At 49.0% G+C, this 17,762-nt stretch overlaps 1 protein-coding gene across 1 annotated transcript in view; it reads right to left on the reverse strand.

Annotated features, from left to right (window-relative positions):
- NDRG3 (NDRG family member 3) overlaps positions 1-12,015 on the reverse strand; it is a 94,014-nt gene extending 81,999 nt beyond the window's left edge. The window contains exon 1 of the mRNA XM_067544535.1: positions 11,696-12,015. Within this exon, the coding sequence (XP_067400636.1) occupies positions 11,696-11,826 (131 nt within the window). The 5' untranslated portion in view covers positions 11,827-12,015. The remainder of the gene's footprint in view (positions 1-11,695) is intronic.
- Positions 12,016-17,762: the final 5,747 nt, after the last annotated feature.

Raw genomic sequence — 17,762 nt, forward strand, 5'->3', positions numbered from 1 at the left:
TACACATCCAAGGGAATGTGCCCATTCCTCATTACCACACCTGTACTATGCACACAGCAACAGTTTGTGGAGAAGCTTTTTCTTTAGACTTTCAGGCTACATAACAAGTCTTTAATGCACACAACGGAAACAGAGAGGAAGGAAGTGGGGAGAGTGGTAGATACCCTGAAAGGTAGGGATAGGATACAGAAGGACCTAAACAAACTGGAGGATTGGGCCAAAAGAAATCTAATGAGGTTCAACAAAGAAAAGTGCAGAGTCCTCCACTTAGGAAGGAAGAATCCCATGCACAGCTATAGACTGGGGGACCGACGAGCTAGGCAGCAGTTCTGCAGAAAAGGACCTGGAGGTAACAGTGGATAAAAAGCTGGATATGAGTCAGCAGTGTGCCCTGGTTGTCAAGAAGGCTAATAGCATATTGGGCTGCATTAGGAGGGGCATTGCCAGCAGGTCACGGGAAGTGATTATTCCCCTCTATTCGGCATTGGTGAGGCCGCATTTAGAGTATTGTGTCCAGTTTTGGGCCCCCCACTACAAAAAGGATGTGGACAAGTTGGAGAGAGTACAGCAGAGGGCAACAAAAATGATTAGGGGGCTGGAGCACAGGACTTATGAGGAGAGACTAAGGAAACTGGGCTTGTTTAGTCTGCAAAAGAGAAGAATGAGGGGGATTTGATAGCGGCCTTTAACTACCTGAAAGCGGGTTCCAGGGAGGATGGGGCTAGGCTGTTCTCGGTGGTGGCAGATGACAGAACAAGGAGCAACGGTCTCAAGTTGCAGTAGGGGAGGTCTAGGTTGGACATTAGGAAAAAGTTTTTCACTAGGAGGGTGGTGAAGCACTGGAATGGGTTACCTAGGGAGGTGGTAGAATCTCCATCTTTAGAGGTTTTTAAGCTGAGGCTTGACAAAGCCCTGGCTGGGATGATATAGCTGAGGTTAGTCCTGCTTTGAGCAGGGGGTTGGGCTAGATGACCTCCTGAGGTCCCTTCCAACTCTAATATTCTATGATTCTATGAAGCACTGTCTAGTACAGTGGTTCTCATCTTTTATGCCCAGGAACCAAGATCCACTCATGCTTTCTTGTCAGGACCAATCCAGAACCCACAATCCCTTTGCTGTTGCAAAGGGTTGTGGGGTTGGGGTCATGGTAAGATTTCACTGCTGAATTTTGGGTGAAGAGAGTGAGGGGGTATCATGGGAGGGATTTTCTCCCTTCACGACATCAGCTTCAGGGCAGCACATCTTGCAGAGGTTATGGGGCTGACTGCAAAGACTCTTGGAGTGCCTCAAAGCTGAACATGTGCAGGTGGCGGGCAGAAGAGAGGGGCTGAGATGCTGCATTGGGACTGGGGTGAGAGGGGAGCTGGAGTAGCAGGAGGCAGCAAGCTGCTCCTAACTACAGCAGGATTTTGGCTCTTGAGTTTCCCAACCCAGGGTGAGTGATGCTGTGATCACCCCCCTCAATTCTTCCATTCTGAAGACCTTCCCTAGTGGTTAGAGCATAGGACTGGAACTGAAGAACTGGCACATGAGATTGCTAGTCCAGTAGTAAGAATTTTTAATAAAAATATCTATTTGAGGCTAGTACCATATGACCCAGGACTCCTGGATTCTATTCCTAGATCTTTCAGGGATTCTCTGTGTGACCACGGGCAAGTCACTTGATCTCCACAGGCTACAGTAAGGGCTAATTGAGATGCAAATTGTACTGAAATAACAAAACATGCGAATTAAAACTGACTTAGTTATTTTGGTGCAAATCTCTGTGCAAACACTAGCCACTTTTATTCCGATTGTAAGAGCATCCCCAAAGACCTGCACCAGAACAACAACAATAGTTTTAGGGAAGTAATTTAGTTCAGTCGATGCAGGTCGGTGGGTAGGCCAGCCCTTAAATTGGAGCAACAATTCACCTGCCACCAAAGGAGCTGCAATGAGTGAAAAGCACTTCAGAAAGGAGCTATATCTTGCGGCGGCCCCAGGGAGATGGACGGGAGGAGGTAACGTGTCTGCCGTCTCTAACTTCGGGTTCTGTGCCAGTGGACACACCTGGGAGATTTACAGTGTCTGTAGCCCAATTAAAGAAAAAAAAAACCCCAAAAAGCAGGTCTAGCTGCAGGTTCAATTTTAGCTATTGCCAGATATGCTTAATACCAGCAACTACCTGCTGTTCAGTTAGCAAGCAACATGTGAGACCCTATTTACCCTCATACTGCGGTAACCCAAAAGCACATTCCGCTACTTTAGTCTAACCACTCCAGAAAGTTACAAATGTGACCAAAGATGACAACTCAGAGTTTTGGGCAATTGACACCATTTCATGAGACCAAGTCCAGGCTACTGTGACAGCAGGTTTAAATCAAACATTTAGACTTACGTAAGAAACCAAACCAAAGGCTTTACAAAATCCAACAGGAATGAGAATGGATTTTTCAATAAAAACCTTTACTGAATTTTAGCTTCCCCTGCAGCCTTGTGAACAGAAAATCAAATCAGGTTAGTGCATGAGAGCCAGAGGTGAAACTCACTAATCTAGCCTCTCATTTCAAGATGAGTGAAAAGCAAGCACAGCCAACAAAGAGCACAGGCAGAAAAAGAGTACAATTAAATGCTAAGGTCTCCGGTGTTGACCACTGAGGACTGTGTTAGTCACACAGTAAAGAATAGTGACAACTGTGCTCTTTTAATGAGGGTTAAAGCACTCAAAAATCACACACCCAAATGAGGTTCTTCTGGGCATGTCTACACACACAAATATTACTGCTTTAACTATACAGGTATCACTAAAGTAATATAATCCTCTAATGTTGATGCATTATACCAGTATGAAGCTGCCAAAACTGGTATAGTTTATTTCCCTTCCCATATAGGAATAGCTATACTGGTATAAGGCACCTTTATACACCCATCAGCTTTTTTATTGTCAGCACTGTAGTATCTCAGCAAGAGCCACTGTAGTATCTGAGCACCTTCCAGGAAAGTATTAAGGGATCTATAGAATCATAGGAGTGTAGGTCTGGAAGGGACCTCAATAGGTCATCTAGTCCAGTCCCCTGACTAACATGGGTCACGCAAAGTTCATTCTCTCTCTCTCACAACCTCTCTTCAGAAGAACTGTGTGCAGTGGAGCAGTTTATTTTAGTAGGGTTTTGTGTGTGTTTTGAATCTACACAGAGCAGAGTGCTTGTATTAGAGACGGCAGGTTGGAGAAGAGTTCCTGGCACTTTATGTGAAAGGTGGTGAGGTTTGTGATGGTTCTTCCATTGGGAGTTCATTCCATAGACTCCATCTCCCGCCCCCAAAAGCTCCATCTTCGGCACAGATGGGCTTTACCCTCATGCTAGGAAGTTCCACTGTGCCCGAATGGAGCTGCTGACCACAGTCCTCAACCCAGAGCTTCAGGTGATCTTTTGAAGAGCCCACTATCAAACATTTGTTCCCCCTGCAAGTAGACTGTAATTAAGTCACCCCTTAATGCTCTCTTTGTTAAACTAAACAGATTGAGCTCCTTGAGTTTATCACTCCAAGGCATGTTTTCTAATCCTTTAATCATTCTTGTGGCTCTTTTCTGAATCCTCTCCAATTTTTCAAGAGCGAGTGCAATACTTCTTGTGAGGGCTGAATGTACTGAACTCTGGGAATGCAGGCAGGCTGTTGGTTGGCTGGTATAAGTGGGGTGGATCCATGCTGTTTGAGAAGGCTTCCTGAACGTGTGGTCTTTTCTGCACAGTAGGATGATAGTTTTTTGCAGTTGGTGTTGGGTTCTGTTATGGGCTGTAGAAATTCAGGATTGATAAAGTTATTTAGCACCTTGGATGGCTCCTTGGGGTAGGATCTGGCATTTTCAAGTGAGGCCAATAGGCCTCTAATAATCTCAGCATAGGCTTGGAAAAATTCTTCCTGTTGAGTTAAAAAACCTAGCCTTGACCACTTGTAGTTATTACAGATTTCACCACTCTACTCACAAGACCTTCCCTATGAAACCTGCTAAAAAACCAGTGCTTCACATTTTCAGTTCACCTCCTGTAAGCCATACGAATATGATGCCTTCTCTGAAGAAGAGATATTTACAGTCAGACTACAAACCAAAAGCCTGTATAAAAACAGACGGAGAAGACAGAAAATGGCAAAATCCAGAGCTGGTCTTTCTACATTTACATGTCTCAGGGATAGGCTGCTGCCTCCAACCCTTAGAAAGAAACACTGAGCAAAAGCCAACAACTGAACGGCACCGTTCCCTCTATTTTTTCCTCTCTCTCTCTCTCTCTTTCTCTCTTTTTTTTTTTTTTTTTAAATTGAGTGACCTACCAATTCCCCCAAGTACTACATTTTTGTCCTCAGGCAAGTTTTTTAAAAAAGTGAGGGGCACGCGCGTTGGGGGATGTCAGGTATGCAGCGGGTGTGCGCTGAGAGGTGTGGAGTGTGCAGAGTGGCTCCTTCACAGTATCACACACTAATCCCTGTCCCACTATTTGCAGAGTCACAGAGGAAGGTGATTTGCTGTGCAGCTGCCGCCTTAGGAGCCCTGTCAGGAGTCTGTGTGGGAGAGGACAGGTATCAGACCACATCTTCCCCGGATCAGTGGTTTCAGTCCCCCTGCCCTGACTGGGTGCTCCTAGGAAGGGGCTTGGCTGCAGCTCTCTTCTCACCACACCCCTGAAAACCAATTGTTGGGGGATGGGAGGAGTTCCCTGTCTGTGAGCAGCTCCAGATCAGCCACTGACCCAGCCAGCACCACAGAGCCTGGCTGGGACCCCCACCTGAGCTCTCACACAAGGCACATCGCTGAGCACGTCTCTGAGACTGGAAACACTTTCATTTGCTCCCCCATAGCAAGGAGCTGGGGCATTCACACTACGTCACGAGGGGGGAGGGGAATGAGCAGAGCAGGTTCTTAAAGGGCCACACCACATCCCTGCGTTCCCCCCTCCCCACAGGAGACATGAGCAGCATGGTTTCTGACCAGCACCATATATACAAGATTGCTGCTCAGCCATGCAGGTTACAGGGACTACTGCTGGATGGAGCGATGAAGGGAACAAAGCAGCAAGGGAAAGCTGGCAGCACGGTAGGGGCAGAGTTAAAGTGATCTGAACGACCAAATGCACGTTTCTATATTTTCAACTGTTCATGGTTTTAAACTCATGCTGATTTTTTAATTCTTTTGTTTACTATGTAACTACAACGTTATTTTACCCTTAATTATTGTTCTAAGATTTAATTCTAGTTTACCAGATTTCTTTTAAAATTCATGTTACAACCTGGCCCAGTATCCCTCTGTAGAGTCACCAGTCCATTGCGAGTAGATTCAGTCAGTGGGGATCACATGCATACAAGCCAGCTGGGTCTGAGTAGTGGCTAGTCACACTTTCTAGCTCTAGACCCCTCCAGCGCATCCCCAGGTTCAGATCTGAGTCTGGACACCTTTCCTTCCTTGGGACGCCTTCATGCAGCCACCCTAGGCCCTAAAATCAGTGTCTGAGGCTTTCCAACTGACTCATGCGCTCCCAAAGCTCCATTCAGGCTGCGGGCACTCTGGGATTCTAGCTTAACCTTTTCAGGGAAAACATGGCAAGAAAGTAAAGAACACAGGCTTAGCAAATGAATTTCATAACCACAGAGACGTTACTGTTGAAGCATTTGAGTTACAGATCTTCTGTGTTATACAGGAGGTCAGAGATGATCAAAGTGGTCCATTCCGGCTGTGAAATCTATGAAAACAACAGAAGTCCTGCGATGCTCCCTCCTCAAGTCTGATCTCAGCCCTTCTGAGAGTCCACTATTTGTCCTGGTTTCGAGCTGGGTAAGGTCCCTTTCATGCCCTCTCTCTGGCAAGTCCTTGTATGTGGTGATGGTCTGCCCTAATGCACCAAGCAAAACACTGCTTTTAAGAAGGGTCTCTCCTCTATGCACATGCTCCAACACTGCCCTTTCCTCCACACACACCCCCTCTTGTTATGCATGCCCCACCTGCTGGCCCTTGTATAGAAAACCCTTTGACCTCTGGGGGGCTCCAGCCTGAGATCTTGATGGCTCTCAGTGGTAGTCCTTAGACTGGTGTCTGAGCTGGGCACTGTCTGGAATGCAGTACTATATAGGCTGCCCACAGATACAGGTAGGTTCGTGTTCAACACAATGCAAAGTGAAGTTCATAATTTGACAGCTGTATCCAGCCTGTCACAATTAGTACAATCAGCTTGAGGAGTTGTAATAAAAGCAAAATCATTTCCATTAGAGAGAAAATATTGTAAATTGAAAGAAAAAGCTATTCCACTCAGGTGAAATTCATTCTGATCTTCTATAATTGGGAAACAGAACTTGTCAAGACGGAGGACTGATATAGTAAATATATTCATACACAGCATTTCTGAAAGAGCTTCACAGTGTGCATCTCATTAGCACATGGCACATTGTTTAACTGCTTCTCTCAAAGAGAAAAGATATAGTAACACAAAACAGAGCAAAGAGGCAACTCCGACCAAAACTAAGGAACAGGAAGGAGCTGAGACTGAAATTCTATGGGGTGCCAGGAATACCCCAACACTAGGGGATCCAGTTACTGTAAATATGTTCAGGGCTTGTTAAAGTTTACATGAGTGTTCCTTTCCTGTTCTCAAAACTACAGTTGAGCCACTCACTCTGTAAAGTGAGTTTTGATGCCTGCTTCTCTGGTGAGATTCTGGATTAAGTGGAGCTCTGAGAGGTTTTAATTCATTCCCTTTCAGCACCTAGAAAGAATAGATTACAAATTATTAATACTTAATTTCAGTAGGCAGGAGACCAGATAGTCCTCAATATGAGAACAGAAGTTTGGAAAATAAACCACCTCCATTTGCAAACCATAAGTGATCCCTGCAGATGCACAGAAATCACCAAGTTCTGATTTACAGGGGATTTGTACAGATCTGAACAAATGAGCTTTCTGACCTGAATGCAGAAGCAGATGCCTGATCAAAGCCTCCTACCCTGAGGCTGAGGGGAGCTATCATTGCAGTCTATAAATACATCAGAGGGATAAATACCAGGGAAAGAGAGAAGTCATTTAAGTTAAGCCCCAATGTGGACACAAGAACAAATGGACAAACTGGCCATCAACAAGTTTAGGTTTGAAATTAGGCAAAGGTTTCTAAACATCAGAGGAGTGAAGTTCTGGAACAGCCTTTCAAAAGGAGGAGGGGGGGCAAAAAACCTAACTGGCTTAAAGACTGAGCTTGATACGTTTATAGAGGAGATGGTATGATGAGACCGCCTACAATGGCACGTAGCCGATCAGTAACTGATAGTAGCAAATATCCCCAATGGCCAGAGATGGGACACTAGATGGGGAGGCTCTGAGTTACTACAGAGAATTCTTTCCTAGGTGTCTGGCTGGGGGAGTCTTGCCCACATGCTCAGGGTCTAACCGATTGTCAGATTTGGGGTTGGGAAGGAATTTTCCACCAGGGTCTTTTCGCCTTTCTCTGAAGCATAGGGTACAGGTCACTTGCAGGTTTAAACTAGTATAAATGGTGGATCCTCTGTAACTTGAAAGTCTTTAAATCATGATTTGATGACTTCAGTAACTCAGCCAGAGATTAGGATTCTGTTTTAGGAATGGATGGGTGGTGAGGTTCTGTGGCCTGCAATATGCAGGAGGTCAGACTAGATGATCATGATAGTCCCTTCTGATCTTAAAGTCTATTGGTCTATGAGCCTCTAAAGACTCCAGAATAGTCCTTTGTTTCTTTGTTTTAAAATTAAGACAAGAAAACAAGATAGATACTTCACATGAAAGGTGTGAAATGGAGCAGATACTCATCTGTCTGCAGCTTTTTGCGAGGCAGATATTCATAGATCACCACAGCAGATTTAACTTTAACTTGCTTGTTCCATTCTGGACTATTCTCAATAATGGAAAGGGGCCCTTAGTCCTGAGAACTCATCTCAGAGAGTTGGTTATTTCTCCGGGAGGTCACTGGAATTAGAGGCTCAGCCAGAGGAGGCTACATGTGGCCCCCTGCAAAGGAAAGGCTTGCGGTGCTAGCAGTAGGCTCCCACAGCTCAGTGTTGCATCTCCCGTCCCTGGTAAGGAAATGTCTCCACCAGCTATGCAAAACACAGGGAAAGGCCTGCCCAGCATAACAACCTCCAATACCAAGATGCAGTCCAAGGTGAGGCTCTCCACTGGCTAGGCCCTGACTAGCCCAGGGACCAGCTCTTTCTTCATGGGCCAAGACAACAGCTATGAACAGCAGGAACCCTTAAGACAAAAAGCCAGAACGACACTTCCAGGGAGCATGGCTTTTTCAGCAGCAGGTCCTTGACTGTAGAACTCCATTCCACTACAAATTAGGACAAGCACAGATTTTACAGATGGTCACAGATTACCACAGCCTCATCTCTGCACAAACCTTTCCACAAAACCTCAATGAGGATGGCTCAGTATTACTTATCTGTAGAGAAGCAATCAAATACTGTTGTGAATATTATACTCTTGAAACATCCTACAGACACAAGAAGTTCCCCCTCAGGCAGAGATTGGGCCTGGAAACTTAGAGCAAAATTTAGTTTGGCAGAGAAGCACGATGGAGGCTGTGCCTCAGGTGGCAAAATAGGACACTCCTGTTTAGATCTGTGATGGGGTGTCCATCCCACAAAGAGCTGGAAGGGGTTAAGGTGGCCAGGTAGGTCTATTAACTCCACAGTATCAGTATAAAAACTTTTAAAATTGTGTATTAAACCTTATATAATTTTGACTACTGACCAGATTAATTGTTAGAGTGTAAAATGGTCATTTGCTAAGAGAACTTTCCACAATTCTGAAACAGCATGTTGTACATTACCAGGTTGATGAGTTCCAGAGGGGTAGCCATGTTAGTTTGTTTTTAGCAAAACAGCAAGAGTTCTGTGGCATCTTAAAGATTAACAAATTTATTTGGGCATAAGTTTTTGTGGGCAGAAACCCACTTCATCAGCTGTTTCTTTAATGTGCATCTGTCACCTTGCCAGATATCTTTGTAAGATGGAAATGATCTCTCCAGTCAGCACTGTTAACGGGCAGCGATAAACACCTCAGAGCTATTATGGCCAAACTTGGAAAGCGATCTTTTAAGTTGCACCAAAATTCCCCAGTGTCAAGGCACCTCATTTCGGAAACTGCACTGCTGTAGCTACGAAACTCAGCTTTTGCCAATGCATTGTCTTCAAAACATGGAAATAGATTTAGTGATGCAAGGTCTGAAAGTTGGGTTTGATTGGAATTAAATACTCGCAGGCTTTCAAAAATCTGTCAGCAAGCTGACAATGCCATTCAGAACCAGTCACGTAGGCTTCAATTTTATCTCTATTTTTCGATAAATCTCTTAGCTAACAGGTTGAGTCGTACCACTGAAGGACTTTGCCCAATTGGCCAAATCATTTGCCACCTTATCTAATCTGATTTCTGGTTTTTTCATAAGCAGTGAGAGTTGCTATTATTCTTGGGGCAAATGGTTCTATTCCTGCAATATCTGCTTTTATTTTCATTGATTTACCTAAAGTAGCCACATCTTCAATAGATAAACTACAGCTTTGCTCCCACTCCTCCTCCTCAAAAAAAAAAATAAAAAAAATCCACATAATCCTGCAGGTGGCTGGCCTGAAAATGGTCAGCTTCAAACCGGCTGTTCCACCATGTGATTCCACTTTCCTTTTTTCCTGCAATGATTGACGGAACCATGTTTTGTGGACAGGGCAGGCAGTGAATGCGTGTTTTATGGCAATGATAAGTTCATTTATTTTCCAAATGTTTTCCTCCAGTTATCACCCACTATGTTGAAAAGACGTGTAGTGCACATTACGTGCACTGCATTCAGAAAAAAGCGTTTTGAGATTCATTCCCAGGTTTTTTTTATGCGTGCAGCATTGTTAGTGACAAGCAGTGACTATCAAAAGGAATTCCATATTTCTGAACTGTTTCCACCACTGTGTGACGCAGAGTTTTAAAGTTAACAGTCGCCAAACAGACACACTATTAGCGAAGACTTTAATTCCAAACTATCTTCCCCTAGTCGGCTTGAAATGTCCACAAAAGACACACAGGGCACTGTGAGGATATTCATTATGTAGCACCCTGCAGCATCAATAGTTTCGTCTGGTATGAGACTAATTCTAAAACACTGATTCAGCAGTTCTTTCAGGTAATTTACATCTCTTTCAAAAAGCTTTGGTAAGTATGTTTTTCGGAGGTGACCGGAGGTAGGTATAATACACATTCTCCTTCAAGTGATTGCTCATGTCCATTCCAATATAGGTGAGAGCATGTTGGCATGCATGGTTCCTGGAACTTTTTTCCCTTAGCAGACCCCGTAGGGTCAGCTCTGGTGCCCCCTGGAACCCCACGCGGATACCGCGGTATATGAGGCACTGCCGACCCTACGGCCCCTCAGTTCTTTCTTTCCGCCCATGATGGTTGCTGGAACCAGAACTTGCTTTTCTACAAGTACTATTCCCCTTCTTTGAACTCTGTTATTCAAAGTACTTTAGTTAGTTTTAAGTAGTTGTTAAGTAGTGTAGTTAGATAAGAAGTCCCTGTGGGACTTACAATGGCCGGGCCGTGCCCCGGCCGCCTGGATTTAAGCCGCCTCCACGATTGGTACCTTAAGTGCCTGGGGATGTGGAGACAAAAATCACATAGTGGCGTCTGCAGCGCCACGTACACCGCCCCCCCACACGGATAAAAAGGCAGCCTAGGGAGGGTTGACTCAGCAGCACGAGCCGCACGTACCTGTCTCCTTATAAGGGGATGAAGCGACCTCACCTGCTGGTGCGTGGTCAGCAACTGCCCAGGAAAATTGTAATCACCTGGTTGGCTGGTCCATACCTGCCCAGGAAATCATGAGCACCTGGTTGGCTAAACTCCAAGCCATGACCTTAGAAGGTCATGCAGTAAATAGCAACCAATGGGGCTTAGCCTCTGCTGACTGCGGGAAACTATAAAAGTTCAAACCCAGGTAGCAGAGAGCAGAGAGAAATTGAATCTACTCGGCACCCCCTGTATCTCCTGGTTGTGGCGGTTCAGCGGGCTGACATCTTTCCCAGCCTGCTTCTCTGCAAACTGATCCCTCAAAGTGGCTCTTTCCCGTCTGCAGTATCTAAAGCAAACGGCAACTGAATTTGGCCAACATGGTATACCTGTATATAATGTTTGTGAATATGGATTAACTGTTTTCTGTTGTGTTTGTCTTGTAACTTTTTTGGGGAACTCCAAAACCGGACACCGTAGTGTGTCACTCTGGCAGCCATGCGTTGATCCGGAGAGATCACGAAATGCTAAAGTCTTGGGTGGCGCATTTTGTCCTTTTGCGCACGGAGTTCTCCTGCCCTTTGCTATCACTGTTTGCTGTGCAATTGCTTGCTGTGGAACTGTTTATTATAGAAACAGAACTGTTTATTATAAGGATAGAATTGTTTATTACAAAATAAAGAGTTTATTGATTAAGCAAACCCCTAGAATCATCACTGTCTCGCCGACCTCCCGTATCCCAAACCGAACCTATCAGAGTTTTTCTCTCCGTTTCCACAGGGGGAAGAGCAGGAAAGACAAGTGTAAGATATGCAGGGCTTTTAAACTGCGGACTCAGAAGGACAGAGAGATCAGGTTAAAAGCCTTGCTTATGGAGGCAGCACACCGCCCAGCATCTGAGCCGTACCGCTCCACCTCGGCACCAAGTGTTACCTTGGTGCAGGGTGAACCGCAGGCACCGAGCCACATCCCCAGTGTTGAAGAAGATGAGACAGAGTGCAGAGCATGGACACTCCCCTGCGCTGTCGGTACAGGCATGGTCGAGGCGGAGATGCACCAGCCATGGCCTATCGAGTCTTCTCCGGTACCTGCATCTCCGAGCAGGCACCGGACTCATGGGAGTGGGAAAGTGCTCCTGCCGACACCGTCAACACCGGAGGATTTTCAGGCGGCAAGAGCCTTGTTGGCCTGCCTACGCCACCTCCGCCCGCTCCCTCCGCCGAGGGACAAGGGGCCGGTGTCCCGGGGCAAGCCCACATTGGATCCCCCCGAAGGGCGGTGGAGATCCCCACTACAGGGAGGAAGATCTCCCGCCAGATGGCCACCAGGGGTAGAGCGAGGACGCTCTCCCAGCAGTTGCTCCAGGTTGGTGTCGTCGAGCCGACCTGCACTAGCACGGGACGTGGAGTCTCCCTCTCAGCGCCAACGTCAATCCCCGGCACCGGAGGCAGCACATGCCAGGAGGCGGCACCGGTCGAGGTCCGCCAGGCAGCGCCTGGACAGCTCCAGTTCCCGATCCCCAGCACCGAGGAGTTCGCCCGCACCTAGGTGGTGCAGAACCCAGCCACCATCAGAGAGCCTAGCACCGAGGATTTCGCCCGTACCGAAGCAGTGCAGAACCCGCTCGCCAACAGAGAGCCCAGTACTGAAGGGTTTGCCCACACCGGAGGACCTCGCACCACGCAGTCCCGGATGTGGAACTCGGTCACCGGAGTAAGGCTCAGCACCGCGGAGTTCGGAGCGGCGCTGGTCTCAATTACCAAGGGGCAAGCAGTGCCGCAAGTCCTCAGTACCAAGGCTCCAGTACTGAGAGCCCTTCCGACCACACCTCCGTCCACTGGCCACTCACGGCGACAGAGGCAATCCTCGTCGAGCTCCATGTCGGAGGCGGCGAGAAGACGGTCCCTGGCACAGCACGACACCTGGGACCAAGGACAGCCAAGGCACTGCTAGTCTAGTGGCTTGGGGTCCCGCAGGGGGGACAGTCATCGGGACAGCCGACGCCCCCACAAGGCGTCACAGCAGGTGGCATTGTCAGCCCCAGTTTGGCCCCAGATGGGGGTATCCAGATGGGACCAGGGCCCCAATCCACCCTGTCAGCAGGGGTGCAGTCCATGCCCCCAACATGGGAGAAGGCCCATAGACATCACTCCTGGGACGAGGAGTCGGACCCCACGGAGGGCCCCTCTATGGTCCCTTTGGCAGGCAGGGGAGCACCCACAAGGCATTCCTAGGCAATCCTCTTCCCCCTCCCTGGATGAGACAGTCTCACAGGACCACATGGCGCCATTGGAGGGTTTCAGGGTGCACCAGGAGCTGCTCAAGAGGGTGGCCCCAACTTGGGGCTGGAGGTCAAGGAGTTAGTGGAGGCCGTTGATACCCTCTTCAATGTGCTGACAGCAGCTGCCCCAGCGACAGTGCCCCACCAGTCCATGATAGGGTCCTCGAAATTGTTAAGCCCTGTGGCAAACCCTTTCCTCGGTCACCCCTACGTCGAAGGTGGCTGAGAAAAACGTACTATGTCTGGCTGAAGGGTTCGAGTATCCGTTCACTCACTCGGCCCCAGGAAGCCTGGTGGTGGACACAGCCAACTAGCGGGAAAGGCAAGGTCAGCCTGGTTCCATTCCTGAGAACAAAGACAACAAAAAGTTGTGGATTTGTTTGGGAGAAAAATTTATTCCACAGAAGCCCTGCAGTTCAGGATTGCTAACCATCAGGCCCGCCTTGGGAGATATAATTTTAGTTTGTGGGACTCCCTCAAGCAGTTTGCTGAGGCCCTGCCCCAGGACTAGGCCGCAGACTTCACCACCATCCTGGATGAAGGAATCACGGTGGGTAGGGCAGCGCTCCAAACGTCCAGTGACGCTGCTGAATCGGCGGGTAGGGCTATAGCCTCTACCATTTCCTTGAGGAGATGATTGTGGCTGCAACCCTCAGGCCTGTCCCAGGAGGTGCAGCAATCAATCCAGGACCTCCCCTTCAATGGGTCGGCCCTCTTCTCCAATCAGACCGATGTGAAGCTGCACGGTCTGAAGGACTTCAGGGACATGCTTTGCTTCCTGGGCCTGTACATGCCCCAGGCTTCCAGGAGCCAGTCACAGCCCCAGGCGCAGCAGCAACCAGGCCTCCACGTAGGCCCTTTCAACCCTACAGAAATAGGGAAAGAAATAGGGGGTTTAGAAGACAGCCCCCCAGCTCATCCTCAGCCCCCCAGCAGGGGCCCCCCAGGGGGTCGGGCAATCATAGGAGACAGTTTTGATGGTGTGCCCGAGGGTGACGCCCCTACTTCTCTCCTGGACTCGCCCTACCCCATCCCGAACAGATTAAGGGCATTCTATCCCGATTGGGCAAAGATTACATCGGACCGTTGGGTACTCGGGATAGTCTCTGGAGGCTACACCACTACCCCCCCAACAACCCCCCACCTCCATCGCTCTTCAGGGACCCCTCTCATGAGCAACTCCTCTTGCAGGACATGGACACCCTCCTCAACACAGGAGCGGTGGTTATGGTTCCTCAAGGCAGAAGGGGGAAGGGATTCTATTCGAGGTTCTTCCTTATCCAAGGCAAAAGGGGGTCTGAGACTCATATTAGACCTGTGTCATGTGAACAAATATGTCTAACGACTCGGGTTTCGCAGGGTTTCCCTAGCCTCCATAATCCCTTCCCAGGATCCAGGAGACTGGTATGCAGCCCTCGATCTCAAGGATGCATACTTTCATGGGTCCATTCTCCCCAGCCATAGGCGCTTCCTCTGCTTCACAGTGGCTGGCTCCCACTACCAATTTACAGCCCTGCCCTTTGGCCTATCTTCGGCTCCAAGGGTGTTCACCACATGCAGTCCAGGTTCCAAGTGCAGGGGAGCATGACCCTCACTTGTTCCATGTGCAGCAGGCTGGGACTCCTCATAAACAAGCAGAAGTCTATACTAACCCCAGTGCAACGCATAGAACCCATTGGGGTCACCCTGGACGCTTCCCAGGCCACAGCCTTCCTGCCTCAGCCATGTTTCGAGGCGATGGTCTCATCATCTCCCAGCTACACTGATGCCTCACGACAACAGCCAGGCACCGCCTAGAGCTGTTAGGTCATATGGTGGCCTCCACATAGTGGTTGGCCTCCATGTATGTGCCGAGCAAACACTCACTGAATTGGGTGGTCACAATCCCCCCGCCCGTTCTAGCCTCCCGAGATTGGTGGAGATCTCCCAGGGCAGTGTTGAAGGGCGTTCCATTCAGGGAACCGGTCCTGTCGGTCACCCTACTCTCCAATGCCTCGGATGTGGGATGAGGAGCCCACATCAGTGCCAACCTGAGCACTCAGAGGTTCTGGTCAGGGGAGGACAGGCGCCTGCATATCAGCGTGAAGGAGCTGAGGGCTATTTGCCTAGCATACAGGGTGTTCCTCCGATTCCTGACAGGCAGAGTAGTGCAGGTGCTGACGGACAACACCGCAGCTATGTTTTATATAAACAGGCAAGGAGGGGCGCGTTCCTTGACTCTCTGCAAGGAAGCTACCCGTCTGTGAGACTTTGCCATGAGGCACAACTTTCACTTGACTGCCTCTCACCTCCCGGGAGTGAGAAACGATGAGGCGGATGACCTCAGCAGGTCCTTCTACCCCACCATGACTGGTTGCGGCACCCAGAGGGAGTGACTATGATCCTCCAGAAGTGGGGTGTTCCCCAACTGGACCTATTTGCATCGGCCTGGAATGCGAAGTGCCCGAGGTCCTGCTCGCTCCGGGCTCACGAGACCGGGTTGATTTCCGACGCATTCCTCACCGACTGGGCGGGGACCCTCATGTACGCGTTCCCGCCCATTCCACTCCTGCCCAAGGTCCTACTGGAAATAAAGAGGGACAGGGAAGACGTCATACTCATCGCTCCGGTCTGGCCGAGACAGCACTGGTTCAGCATGCTACTGGACCTCTTGATTGCCCCACCCATGGAGCTCCTCAGGCAGAACGACTTTCTCTCCCAGGATCATGGTCGCCTGTCACACCCAGACCTGGACTCCCTGCACCTCACGGCCTGAAGGCCCTGTGGCTGACGGAGGGAGAGAGAGCCTGCTCGGTGCAGATCCAACAAGTCCTGCTGGGCAGCAGGAAACCTTCTACACAGGTTGTGTATCGGGCTAAGTGGAGATGGTTTACCTCTTCGGCGGAGTCCCCGGGGCATTCTGCCCAGCCTCTCGCCTCTGCAGGCGATCCTGGAGTACCTGCTCCAGCTAAGGCGCCAGGGTCTGGCACTGACCTTGTTGAAGGTTCACTTGGCGACCATTTCGTCCTTCCATCAGTCACTAGAGGGGAGATCCCCATTCTCTCATCCCATGTCGGTCAGGTGACTCAAAGGGGTGGAGATGCTGTATCCGCAGGTCTGCGACCCGGGCCTTCCTGGGATCTCAACCTGGTCCTCTCGAGACTCATGGGGCCCCCCTTTAAACCCATGCTTTCATGGAAGGTAGCCTTCCTGGTGGCCATTACCGCGGACAGGAGGGTCTCTGAAATTAGGGCTTTGACCTCAGAGCCCCCTTATACAGTATTCTTTAAGGATAAACTGCAGCTGAGGCCGCACCCAACCTTCCTGTCCCAGGGGAGTTTTCCCAGTTTCATTGTAACCAAGATAATTTTCTCCCTGTGTTTCTCCCAAATCGCATGGTTCGGAGGGGGAGAGGAGATGGCATTCACTGGATGCGAGACGAGCCCTGGCCTTCTACATCGAGCGTACAAAGCCACTCCGGAAATCTATACAGCTCTTCGTCGCAGTGGCGGACTGGATGAAAGGATCACCTGTCTCCACCCAGCGCATCTCCGCATGGATTACATCCTGCATCAAGTGCTGCTGTGAGCAGGCGAATGTGTCGCTTCCGGGTGTCATCACAGCGCACTCATCCAGAGCTCAGGCCTCCTCTGCGGCCTTCCTGGAGGGAGTGCCCCTGCAAGATATCTGCAAGGCCGCCACCTGGTCATTGGTGCATACCTTCACGTCCCACTACACCATTGTTCAGCAGGCGAGAGAGGACGCGGGTTTCGGCAGAGCCAAGTTGAGGGCAAATCACCGGTAACTCCTACCCACCTCTAAGGTATTGCTTTTTAATCACCTACATTGGAATGGACATGAGCAATCACTCGAAGGAGAAAACAAGGTTACTTACCAGTAACTGATGTTCTTCGAGATGTGTTCTCATGTCCATTCCACACATACTCGCCGTCCCTGCTGTCGGAGTTGGCAGAAAGAAGGGACTGAGGGGCCGTAAGGTCGGCAGTGCCTCATATACTGCAGCATGTGCACGGGGCTCTAGGGGGCACCAGAGCCAACCCTACGGGGTCTGCTAAGGGGAAAAAGTTCTGGGAACTGTGCACTCACCTATATTGGAATGGACATGAGCAACACATCTCGAAGAACAACAGTTACTGGTAAGTAACCTTGTTTTTTTCAGGGAGCTTTCCAGCTTTCCTTTTCATAACAGGGTTGTCTAGGACATGTAATAGAGTATTAGCACTGCAGAAAGCCTCTGTAAGTCGGCAAACTTCTGTTCTACAAAGCATCTGTTCTTTGGTCTTTACAGTAAACTGCTCTCACTGGTTTTTGTAGTTTAGCTTTCTTGCCCAAACCCAATTAAAGGCCTTCTGCCTTATGTTTATGCAAAGCACTTTCTGTATGTTTGTTGCAGCTTGTTTTTTGCTTGAAATCTACAGGAACATTACAAGCTGTAAAAAACAGCAATCCAACACTTTCATGAAATGTTCCTTTTGGGTATTTACTACTCTCTGCTTAGCAGTAGGGTTTGCCACTTTGCTCCTCCGTACACTTGCTGTCGCCATCTTTTCCTCTCAATCAATTAAACTTCACGCACGTGTTCCTCAAGCTTGACTGCTCAATTACAATAAATCTTATTTGCTAAACAACAACCAGGGCCAGCTTTGGGCTGGCTGGGGCCCATGGCAGAAACTAAGGACTGGGACCCCACCTCACCTCCTAGGGCTGAAGCCCTTACCC

This window comes from Emydura macquarii, unplaced genomic scaffold, assembly GCF_026122565.2.
Source record: "Emydura macquarii macquarii isolate MOO-44397 ecotype Brisbane River unplaced genomic scaffold, CSIRO-AGI_Emac_v2 contig_177, whole genome shotgun sequence".
NCBI classification, from domain to species: Eukaryota; Metazoa; Chordata; order Testudines; family Chelidae; genus Emydura; species Emydura macquarii.